The 12,293-nt window shown below is 34.4% G+C and overlaps 1 protein-coding gene across 2 annotated transcripts in view; it reads right to left on the reverse strand.

The window, feature by feature from the left end:
• Positions 1 to 12,293, reverse strand: part of Fndc3a (fibronectin type III domain containing 3A) — a 149,916-nt gene that overhangs the window by 97,704 nt on the left and 39,919 nt on the right. For both annotated transcript variants that reach the window (XM_010636986.1, XM_010636988.2), the window contains exon 3: positions 7,259 to 7,334. In XM_010636986.1, coding sequence (XP_010635288.1) covers positions 7,259 to 7,334 — 76 coding nt within the window. The remainder of the gene's footprint in view (positions 1 to 7,258; positions 7,335 to 12,293) is intronic.

Below are 12,293 nucleotides of genomic sequence, written 5' to 3' on the forward strand. Positions count from 1 at the left end.
ATTTAACACTACCACCACTTCTGCACAGATCAGTCACAGTCAATCTGCTATTAAAAGACTAAAAAAATTGAAAGGCCAATAAAAGCTCTACTATTTGAGACTGTCCTAGCCTATAATAAATGGGTTAATGTATGTTAAAAAAAAAAAAAAAAAAAAAAAAAAAAAAAAAAAAATCTTTAGTTAGAATGAATGTTGGAATTCACCTTATCAAATTTCTTTCTATTCAGGAATTGCTTTTATAGTATCCTCAAACCAATGCACTAACACATATAATGGCAAGACTTGGGTATAACAAAACTATAACTCCATCTGTATACTGTTGTACATTAATTGTTGAACAGTTCTTCCCTAGGTAAAAATCTGCTATTTTATTACTCTTACCTGTTGATAAAATGCTGCCCCCAAGGGATACAGAAAACAATGTCTTCCAAGTAAGTCACGATTCCCTTTTGTAGGTTAAATATTTTTCACATATTTCTATAATCTTTCATAGGAATGATTTCATGCTTCTATGTTCACCTTGTTACTGCCCTTGGGTCAACTTCAGTTTGTCAATACTTTTAAATATCATCTAACCTGTATAAACCACCCATGTGTATTAAAGTTATATTTCTATTTTTGCAGCCCAAAATATCACTTGTTTCTCTTTTGTAAATGAAAATTCAATAGATGACTCAGATTTAAATCTAGTTCTGCAAAAATAAACAAATTCTATTTATAAAGTTAAATCCTTCTCTCATACATCACCGCGAACGCTGTCATTTGTTTTGGGTGTAGGATCTGCAGTTCCTTTGTGTTTGAGATACCATGGTGTGAAGTAAAGAGCATCACTCCCACAGGTGCTGACAATCTATGAGGCAATGATAGGTAGCTTATGCAATTCCAGCTGGAATCTGCGGGAAGGTAGGTAATACTGAGTTCTTGGTGGAGAACAAACAGGAGTACAATCAGCACTGATGGTGATTTCCTAATTAGAACTTTTTTTGTGGATGTCTTTTTTCCCTCCTAAATCTTACTTAAGTTCTGACTCTCTATTCCAAGACAATCTCAGCACATGGAAGGTCTGACTTGATGCTGGGGCTTCTACAATCCATGTTAGGCCAACTCTTCCACAGATGGCCTTTTCACCCTTGCCTTAGCTCTGATTCTTCATGCTGGACTACCCTATTGTGTCCATGGTTTCTTCATCCTGCTTAGGTTCTTACATCATGTATCATGCTGCCCCTTTCTTGTGGACTCCCTTCTTGGCCTCCTTAGACTGACTTTCTGTGCCAGACTACTTCCCTGTGTCAATTCCCTGTTGACTCCTAATACTTGGCTATTTTATATGATGTGCTCTTCAACCAGTTTGAGTTCCAAATCTCACTGTGGGGACCTACAGGTTGCCTCCTCTGTTCCCACAGTGCACTGCTTACATTCCCTCAGGACTGAAATGTAGAGAAGAAAGTGTATCTTAATAAAATCCTTTTATATTTAATAGACAATGGTTTCAAAAAGAACTCTAATAAAGATCTCAATAGTACCAGAACAGTTAATTTTTAAAATCAAAAGTAGAACTTTATACTTATTCTTATTGAATTTCATTCTATTAACCTACTTCAATATATTCTGATTTTTTAAGCTTGACATTTATTTAATAATACTTTGTAACTTCTGTCACACACAAGTCCCATAAATGTCCTTTTTTTTTTTTAGTCAGAGTGTTGATTAAAAATACTCAGAAAAAGGGCCTTCGAGAGCACAGTCCTAGATAATAAAACATAAGAAAAACTATATTCTGGCGATGGTCTGGTGAACAAATTTTATTTTGTCTTCCCATAATCTTAGCCAAAAGGCAAAGTGATATCTTCCCGTAAAGATATAAAAGGCCTTTTTTTCTTGAAGATGCCAGAGCATACAAAAACTATTCAGGCACAGCTGGTCTCTGCTGGTCGATGGTTCTTATTTGCTTTTGTAATTTTCTTGCATGTAATAGCACAGAATCACACCAAAATAGAAATACCAAAACAATGCAAAACCAGTAAATAGTAAGTTCTTATTCTTTAATTTCACTTATTTATTTTGAAATGTCATGGAGAAGAAAAATGGAGTCATACCTACCACTTGATAAGGACAGTTTTTAGCCACCTAGATTCCACCTGACACAAAGACATGCTAAAAAACGTTACTTTCTTTCTTCTTCCTCATTCAACTAAACATTTATTGAATGTTCTCTATGTTAGGTACGATGCAAGGTACTAGGGCTATAAATATTTGTAAAACTTAGTATCTGGCTTCATTTATTTCTGTATATATACTCAGGGTGAAAGAAGGAGCGAAACTAAAGCATGGGCTTCACTGAACAGATGACAACTAAAGGAGGGTACCAATTTATCATCAGGAAGGCCAGCTCTACAGCAAGGATCTTAAGCGTTTACCACATATTCTGTGTGAAATATGCTTCTGTGACATTTTTAATAACCCAAATTTAGAAATCTTGCTTCTTTCCTTATTCTGTATACCTTTCTGCAAGATAAAACTAAGAAATGCAATCTTTAGCATATGTTACAAAGGCCTATTAATATTAAATCTAAAAATTTATTCATTTAAGAACATTTACTTTCCTCTGTACAAGATACCAAGCAAAAATGACTAATTTTCAGTGTCTATCATTTCAGATAATTTGTTGACATGTTTATAAAAGCACTTCACTACAAAAGCATAAAATATTAAGTTTTTAAATCAATTTCAAAATATCACAATATAAAAAAACTGAGACAGATTTAAGTGCTCTCATTTTAAATGTAATGCAGTATCTGTGCTAAAACTAGAGGCACAGTTCCAGATGGCAAAAAAAAAAAAAAAAAAGAGGTAAGACCCATATCAGACAATGTAAGTAAACTGAACAATGAGAAGGGCCAACTGCAAAGTGATCAATAGAGGATTGAACTTTTAGTGGACTAAGGTAAGAGAAACATAAGATCCTGAGGAGGACTTAGAATGATATGAAACAACAAACTTTGATCATGTCGATCACATCAAATGAACAAATTACTTTTATTCCTTTTCATTGCAAATATAAAATATGTATTTTTAAAAACAGATATTCAAAAGTCCTTGAATGTGGCCCAAAGTACAGTAATTTATTTCCCTTTTCTTTATTTCTTCTTTAGAAAGCAGGAAGTTTTAGGAAGACTCTTGGGCCGACAGATTCCACATATTAACAGAACAGGAAATCTCAATGGGCTTTGAAAAAGCTGTAAATTGGATGTTAACTCTCCTATATATACGTCTTCAAAGGTTCTTCCAAAACTCACAATAAACTTAAAGTATTCAGTATGGTGAGACATGTGGGGGGTCAATATAAGCACTCCAAAAGGCCAAGGCAGGAAGGTGGCCAAGTTCAAGCCTAGCTGGGCAACTTAGTGAGACAGTGTCTCATAAAAATAAGAGCTGGGAGTGTAGCTCCATGCAAAGCCCTGGGATCACTCTCTAGGACTTGGGGAAAAAAAGTTTTTGGTCTGTTGCTCAAGCCATTTCAAGATGTATCTACATTTGCAGATACATCGCCAGCCATATCTCCCTCTTTTATACAACTTTTCAGCACTTCTAATCTCTGTAGTTATTTAAATAATTCAAGTCCTTCTTTCCTTCTGCTGCTTTTGAACACTGTTCCCTCTGTCTACAATGTCTGGAACTCTTTGTCCAGCTGGCCAACTGATAATTTCTTAAAAACAGCTCTTATGTCACTTTCTCATTTTTTCCTTACAGACTATTTTGTTACAGTACCCCTTCTTCTATGCTCTCACACTAGCCTAAGCATCTCACTAATGGATCTCTTTATATTATTATATCATTAAATTTCCATTTTTCTTCCCTTACTATACACAGTGTTCTTGTATGGCAGGATCTGTGCCTTGCTTTTCTTTGAATTCCCAGCAATTGGCATAGTAGACACTTAGTAAATTCACAGGAAAAAAATGGTTAGCAATTTGTATCCCCAGGAAGTATGCTAGAGTAGAAAAAGTACTCTACTAAGCCCTGCCAAAATGGGCTGTAACTCACAAATTCTCAACTTCTAATAAAAGCTGACTATTTAGATCTCTAAAGTTCTCTGTTAACCTAAGTTTTTGTTTCTATAATTTTTTGACAATTTTTTTTTGACAGGCAATAAACTACTTCAAAAGAATCTTTAATTCAAATGTTTATTAATTTACACTTGATTTATCTCCATTCTTTAGGTTTTACTATAAAAATTTTCTATTATGAATATAGTGGCTACTGTAGAACAGTTCTTCTGTCTTGATGGCCTTTGAGCCATTTTCCCTTTCAGTGTCACTGGCCTATAATTTTTCTCCTTTGACATTTTTTCCTTGTTACCTTGCTCTAGAATTAGTTCACAAAGGACTTGCCACATGACAGTGGTGGCAAAATGGAGGCAGTAAACACCAGCAGCCATCAGACTTCTTTCTTTTTCTCTTGCTTGGAGTGAGAACACAACAAATGTTTCAGCTTCAGTCCCTTACTTGCTACTATTCATACCATCTACATCCCATTTTATTATTCTGGACAGATAAAAATAAAGAGGGAAAGAAACTTTTTACTTTCTATCTGGTTCCCTTTATCCTTTTCTGTGCTTTAAAAAATTTTATCCAGTAATTTTAAAACAAAGTTTCCACTCTTATAATTTGTCACATGGAGAAAGGAGTCTGTTTCCCAGTAAGGCAGAGCAATTGTGTCTCTGTGCAAAACTATCTTCACATGGTAGTTAGTGCTTACTACTAAGATACTTTGTTAGCATTACACACATATTATAAATCCAACAGGCCCTCTGGCCATAACTGGAGAGATCAGTGCTACTTGTAAAATCAATTTAACAGATTTAAGAGGAGGAGGATTACAGATTACATTTATCAACTAGCTTTTGAAATATAAACTGTTTACAATTCAAAGTTTGATTATCCAACTGGGATTAACAATTTCTGTATTTTAAATCATGTTAAATGAAGTCACAAATAACAAATATCTCCATCTGAAATACTTTTCAAAAAATCAATGATGTATTAACTATAATGTTTTCATTACAAACAATATTTATGGAAAACAATTTCAAAAGATATACAAATAATCCATTGTGCCATTTTAGGAATGTATATTCTATGAAGTACATATGAAAAATATGTAAATATAGGGCTGGGAATTTAGCTCAATGGTGCTGTGCCTGCCTGGCAAGTTCAAAGTTCTGAGTTTGATCCCCAGTACCACACACACACACACACACACACACAAAAGGAATTATAGGAGCTGGGCATGGTGGCGCACACCTATAATCCCAGCACCCAGGAAGATCACCATGAGTTTGAGACCAGCCTGGGTTACATAGTGAGTTCAAGGCCAGTCTGAACTGCATAGCAAGACCCTGTCTAAAATTAAAATTTAAAAAACTCATGTCCATGAAAAGAAAGGGGAAGATTAGATTATTTCATTGTTTATAAAATCTATTGCCTAGTGTCTTTTAAGCCCACAACAGGTAGACTCTTCCTATCTGTAAAGTTACCTTAACTGCCACACAATTGATTTAGATTAATTTAGAGACAATTCTTACTCAAAGATATATAGTCTTAAATGGCAGCCTGAACATTTTAATTTTAATTATTGAGCTAATTACTTTCCTAGAAAGAGTTAATAAGCTAAACATACTAAAAAAAAAAAAAGTTAAACACTCTAGACAGTTTGAGATAAATGAGGAGGAAAAGGAGTACCTTAAGTCCTAGTTTACCTGAAGTAGTCATGGGGTAATTACAAAAGTCCTTTTGCTCCCCAAAGTAACCCATTTTGGATGACAAAGTATATGGTTACTTCACCTCTAATGCACTCTTTTAAAAATTAGAGCAAACTTTGAGGTAATCCATATATGGAACACCAAGAATTGAAGGGTATATAATCTTCAATTAGGTGTAAGAAATGTTACTTGTTCACAGAGCTTGAACCTTACTTGGACTAAATAAACATTTCAAGTCAAAACTGAAATAATTTGAAAAATCCAATCAGAAGAAACACTAAAAGACAGCATATAGCTATTTGTAAATGCATGCCAAAATAACTAGTGTTGTAAAGTTTCAAAGGAGACAGAGATTACTTTTCTATTAACAATCACAGCACAGTGATCACTACCACCATTTACTGAATACCTTATTTGTGCCAGGTCTGATTTGGAGTACATTACACACACAGTAGTTATCCCTCATAATTATCTGGCGAGGTACATTATTACTGGCAGGGACAAGAATTTTACTGAGAAATATACTTATGAAACTTAAGTAACATATGCAAGAAAGATCACACAGAGTTGGAATTTAAATTCAGGTTCTCTAATTCCAAAGCTAGTGAATTTCTTTTGGTTTAAAAAAAATTTATTGTTTCATAGTTTTGGGGGCCAGCAGTCAAATATTAAGGCATCAGCAAGACTGGTCTCTTCCAATGAATATGAGGGAGAATCTGTCCCTGCCCCCTGCCTCCGCAGCTTTTGATGGTTTGCTGTCAATCTTCAGCATTCCCTGATTTGAAGACCTCTGCCTTCATCTTCCTGTAGGGCTGTATATTTGTGTCTATTTTCCCTTTGTATAAGGACACCTGTCACATTGGAATAGGGGGCTACCTTAGCCAGTGATTTTTTCTAGTGTTCTCATTCTCACACATGAAAATCATTTTATATCTACTGGAGCAACTTACACCACACACACACACCCACCCCCACTAGGGGAAAGAAGTGGTTAGTGGCAGAAGCCAGGTGATACTATTATATACAATTCATAGGAGAGCTTCCCACAAAGAAGATTTAAAAAAAAATTCAAGGTTAACATTTGAGCAAAGACTTGAAACACTGGTAGTAGATCCTGAAGAGTCTGAAATGGTGGCAATAGGAGTAGAATTCTGATAAGGAAAGTAATATTGACAGCATGAGAGGGGTATGAGTGAGTGAATAAGCTGATTTAGAAAGACTGCAGGGAAACAGTATGGAGAGAAAGTGGCAAAAAGATTAGAAAGTTGAAAGATTTTTCTGAAAGATTAATGAACCTGGATCAGATTCACTAAAGATTTTTGAGCAAGAAGGTGATAACAAACAATACTATAGTAAGAGTAATGAAGATACAAGGGCAGAGACTAGCGAGGAAGCTATTGGAATAGTTAAATGATACAGTATTTCTAAGCATATGTATTATTATAAATCATATGATTTTGTCTTTTATCACAAACAGTAATAAATTATCCTTCTTACCTGTAATGCACTGAAACTGTCCATCTTCTCTTCTTATAGTAAAAGCTTCCCCTGGGTTAACTTGTACCAGAATAACCTTTATATGAGGGAAACAAGTATTAACATAAAATACAGAGAATAAATCAACACATAAAAATATTAACTGCTGCTAGTAAGACAGCAGATGTGTGTTATTTAACTTTATGAAACTGGGAAGGAAAAATGATGATTTGATTACACATGTAAAATGTTGGTTTGTTAAAAATGTATTTTAATATTCTGGGAATTAGACTTGGGCCAGAAATAAAGGGAATAGCAAAAGAAGATAGCAACAAAATTTTATTGGAAAGTCAATAAACTTCACTCAGAAACAAAGATGGAGTCAAACCCTAAAATATTTGGATCATCTATGGGAGTTAATCAGTTGCTAGGCACTGCACTTTTCTGAGGTATAAACTGATAGGTATGTGGGGATTTAGCTCAGAAGTACTGCTCCCTGCTTCACAAGTGCAAGGGTTAGGGTTAGAGAAATAGTTACAGTTCTTCCCAGAGATCTAATTCACTTCTGTGTGATGTCTACCAGTTAGTTCATTCAGAAAAAGGTGAACAACTTAGTAAGAAAATTAGCAGATTATATTTTCAAGAAACATCATTCTCAGGAAATATAAATGGCTCTTAAAGATATGAAAAGATGCATACTATCATATAAGTATATTTTCCCATCCTCCACAGTAAAGGTGAAGGATTTGGTTTGGTTTTTGTGTGAGTGGTGTGTTTTTTAATCTTGGCAAGAGTGGGGAAGTAAACATTCTTATGTATTGCCTGGTGTGAATACAAACTTACAAATCCTTGCGGAGGTAATCTTGGCAATTCTAACCCCAAGAATTTCTTAGCACTGTCTTCATGTGTATGCAGAATGATGTACAAAAAATTTTGTTAAACATTGTAATAATCAGCTTATAAACATGCTGTTCATAATACTCAGTAAAGGTGGTATAATAAATTACATTCAGCTGCTAAAAACCTTATATGAAAATACAATAGAGTTAAAAATATACATGTAAGAAAAAACAAAACAAAACAAAACAAAAAACCCCTGACAGGTAGGGCATGAGGTGAGCATATTTTAATTAGTATGACATATAAATTACATCCAAGAATGTGTTAAATTAATCCCACCACTTAAAGTAGTTTCCTTATTATAAAGTTAAAATATATACTAATTTTATGGAATTTGAGAAATCAAGAAAGAGAACTGGAAAAAAAAAGGCCTACAGTCTTTCTGGCCTAAAATAAACACTGTTAATATTCTGATAAATTTCTTAGTCTTGTTCTTTATAGGATTGATTTCCCCCTGTAAATTCTAGATACAACTTTGCATCTTTTAAAAAGTTTAATATTATAAAACATATTGTCATATTACATTACTCAAAGTATTCCATCAAATGACTATACTATAAGCTACTTAACCATTTCCTTAATGTAAGGAATTTAGGTAGTTCTCAAGTTTCTCATTATTATAAACAGTTTCAAGGTGAGCTTTTTAATATATATTTCTCCCTTCTCTACAATTCATATTGTTTTCTTATGACAGATTCCCAGAAAAGGAATTCTGGTGCCTGTTGTTAAATTGTCTTTTAAAGGGGTTTTACTAGTTTATAATCCTTCTCATCGTCTATCAAGGGTAACTTTTTTATTATATTCTGTGTAATCTGGAATACTACAGTCTTTATAGTCTTTATTGTCTTGACAGATAAAATAGATTATACTACTGTTCTAAGTTATACTTCCTCTTCCCAAGTGCTAAAAGGCCTTACCCATGGTAGGTGAGGACTTTACCACTGAGCTACACTTTGAGATGCTTTTGTATTTTTTTTTTTTTAAAGTGGTAGTGGGGACTGAACCCAGGGCTTTCACAGAGAACAACATTTCCAGCTCTCAATCTGGAGACAAAGCCTCAGTAAAATTACCCAGGCTGGGCTGAACTGAAGTCCTCCTGCCTCAGACTCCCAGAGTGCTGGGGTTATGCGCAAGCATCACCATTCCTGGCTAAATTAGTACTTACTATTTTTATGTTTTGTAGTAACCTTTTTTGTAAATTGCCAGTTTACATTTCTATTTATTTTTTGGGTGTTCTTGGAAATTTCACTGAATTCTTTGCATGTTAAGAATAATACTGTACTATGTTATGCTTAAAGTATTTTTTCCTCCTATTTTAACTGTTCATTTTTCTATAGTTAATATTATCTATTTTTCCCTTTGTGGTATCTTTTATTGCTTCTATATTTAATTTCATCTATGGCTACACTATATGCAGCATTAACAGCTACTAGCTACATGTGGCTATCAACCTCTTCAAATGCAGCTTGCCTGAGTGAGATATGCTGTAAGTGTAAAATACCCACTAGACTTCAAAGTCTTTTAGTAAAAAAGCCAAGTGTAAAATACTCAATTAATAATTTTTATATGGATTGCATGTTGAAATAATGTTCTGGGATAAAAAAAGGCAAGATTACAATTTTTCCTAATATACCGAGTTACTGTAATATATTTCTGGTTATCAAAAATATACTTATAGGCTGGGGATATAGCTCAGTGGTACCAGGCCTGCCTCACAAACTCAAGGTATTTGAGTACCAAAAACAAAGCAAAACAAAAACCACTTGTAGCTTTGGTATTTTGAATTGATGAATATTCATGATGTTTCGAAAAGTATGACACACACTGTATGATTTCACACAAAATAGCATGTTGTGTATATATAAGCAGGACCTAGGACATATCCAAGCTTTTAACTGAAAATGGCCTTATTTTTTGCCTTTTATGTTTTTGTTTCCTATAATTCACATACTAACTTTTTAAAAAATAAAGATTTATTGAGGCCACACTCAAGTGAAATAAATAGGACACACATGTAAATACTGAATAGTTTCTTTGGTGTGAGAAACTAAAAGTTTAAATGAGGGTCAAAATATGTAATAGATACTAGAAAAGGTCCAAAGGGGAAGAGGAAGCGGAAATGAGAGGAGGAGGGAAAGAAAATATTTCTATGAGAAACAGAAACAAGTCTTTGTAAATAGGGAGGAGTGCAAGGGTTGGAAGACAGGGGAATGCAGAAAAAAATAAGAACCAAGATATATCATGTAAAGATAAAAATTCCCAATGATAAATGTTATCATATTATATACCTAAAATGTACCAATAAATTTATTTCATAAAACATTAAATTTAATTTCACCTGTTTTAAAGTTTTCAAGGTGGCTACTAACAAATTTAAAATTATTTATGTGGTTTACATTATATTCCACTGGAAAAAACTGATCTAGAGGTTTGATAAGTACTAGCTTTATTTTCTTCTAATTTTCAGACAATTTAATTGCCTTTATTTGGTTCTCAAATGCACTTAAACCTCTGGAGAGGAGTCAAAGATATTTATTTTTCCCCAAGAGTTAATTTGCTAAATTTAAGGTATTTCCTTTAGCACACAATATACTCCTTTGTGCTGTGACCATAAACCATGATATTAGCAACTCGGCTGAATTAATAAATGCCTACAAGATTAGAAAGCACAACAGTTCTAGGTGTATCAATGGGTGTTTTCAAAGATGACTGGTATGCAGATTAGCAAAGTGAGAGAAGGAAAACCACCACAGTTGTGGTTGGCACCAACCAACAGGCTTGTATACTGGATAGAAGAAAAGAGAAAGGAGGAAGCTGGTGCAGGGTTGAAGAGCTTCCTTCTGTTGAGGCGTCTTTTGCTGCTGTTGCACATGAACATCATTATCCAGTTTCAACACCCTTCCAACAGATTCATACCAGTGGCTCTCCAGGGAGCTTCCTGGCCTTTGGTCTTGGACTGGTATTATACCTTTGGTCTCTCTGGTTCTGCAGCTTCCAGCTTCTTACATTGAGGAGGTGCTAGATCCTCTAGCCCTCCAGCACACAGATGGCCATTTTAGACTCTCCCATTTCTGATTACATAAGCCTATCTAATAAACTCCCTTGCATAATTATATGTGTGATCAAAAATATGGTGAATGTTTAAATTTTAAAAAATTTATTACAGTGAAAGACATATTGCCATTAATTCTTCAAAATACTCCACCTTTCTTTGAACACACTGCTCCCATTGTACTTGCTACTTTCTGAAGCACTTTTGGAAGTCTTCTTTTGTGAACGTCTTTAGTTGTGTTGTCATGGTTACCTCAATGTCCTGAAGTCATTCTGTTATGGTTTATATCTAAAATGTCTCCCAAAGCCTCTCATTGATGGGGCTTTTGGGAGGTGACTAGGTCATGGGTATGTAATACTCATCACTGGAGTAGTCCACTAATGGGTTTATAGTTGAGTGTGAAGTTAGAAGGTAAAGCTTGGCAGGAGGAGTTGTATCGCTGTGGGTGTGGCCTAGAGGGGCATATATTTATTTATATACTGTTTATCCTCTTCCTCCTGTGATCCTTCTCTCTGCTTCCTGGCTGCCATGTCTACTAATAATTTAAAAGCTCATTTTTTAACCTAAAAAATTTAGCTCTTTCTTCATCTGATCTTTAGGAGAGTGTTCAATGAATAGAATAGTATCATCCTTCTGGCATTCCAGGTTATAGTTGGTATTTCTTTACTTATGTACTCATGTCTGATACAATCTACTCTAATCCAGTCAAATATACCATCTTCATTCCTTCCTCCTACCTCTACTCATTTGCTGTGCAGTTTCCTCAGAGAAAATTATAAAATAATGAAACTAATTTTCTGAATAAACATTCAAGCACATACAAATGTAAAATAGTGCTATTCTCATCTGAATGGGTTAGGTGAGGAACAAAAAGGCATTATTTATTAAGAAGAAAAGCTTTGGAGCTGGGTGTGGTAGTGCATGCCTGTAATCCCACCATTCTGGGAGGGTAAAGCAAGAGGATGGCAAGTTCAAGTCCTGCCTTGTAATGACTTACAAGACCCTGTCTCAAACATTAAAAAAGGCTAGGAACATAGCTCAGTGCAAAGGCCCTGCGTTCTAACCCCAGTACCAGAAAAAAAAAAAAAAAAAAAAAAAAAAAAA

This window comes from Fukomys damarensis, unplaced genomic scaffold, assembly GCF_012274545.1.
Source record: "Fukomys damarensis isolate Sample0158 unplaced genomic scaffold, DMR_v1.0_HiC HiC_scaffold_38, whole genome shotgun sequence".
In the NCBI taxonomy this organism is placed as follows: Eukaryota; Metazoa; Chordata; class Mammalia; order Rodentia; family Bathyergidae; genus Fukomys; species Fukomys damarensis.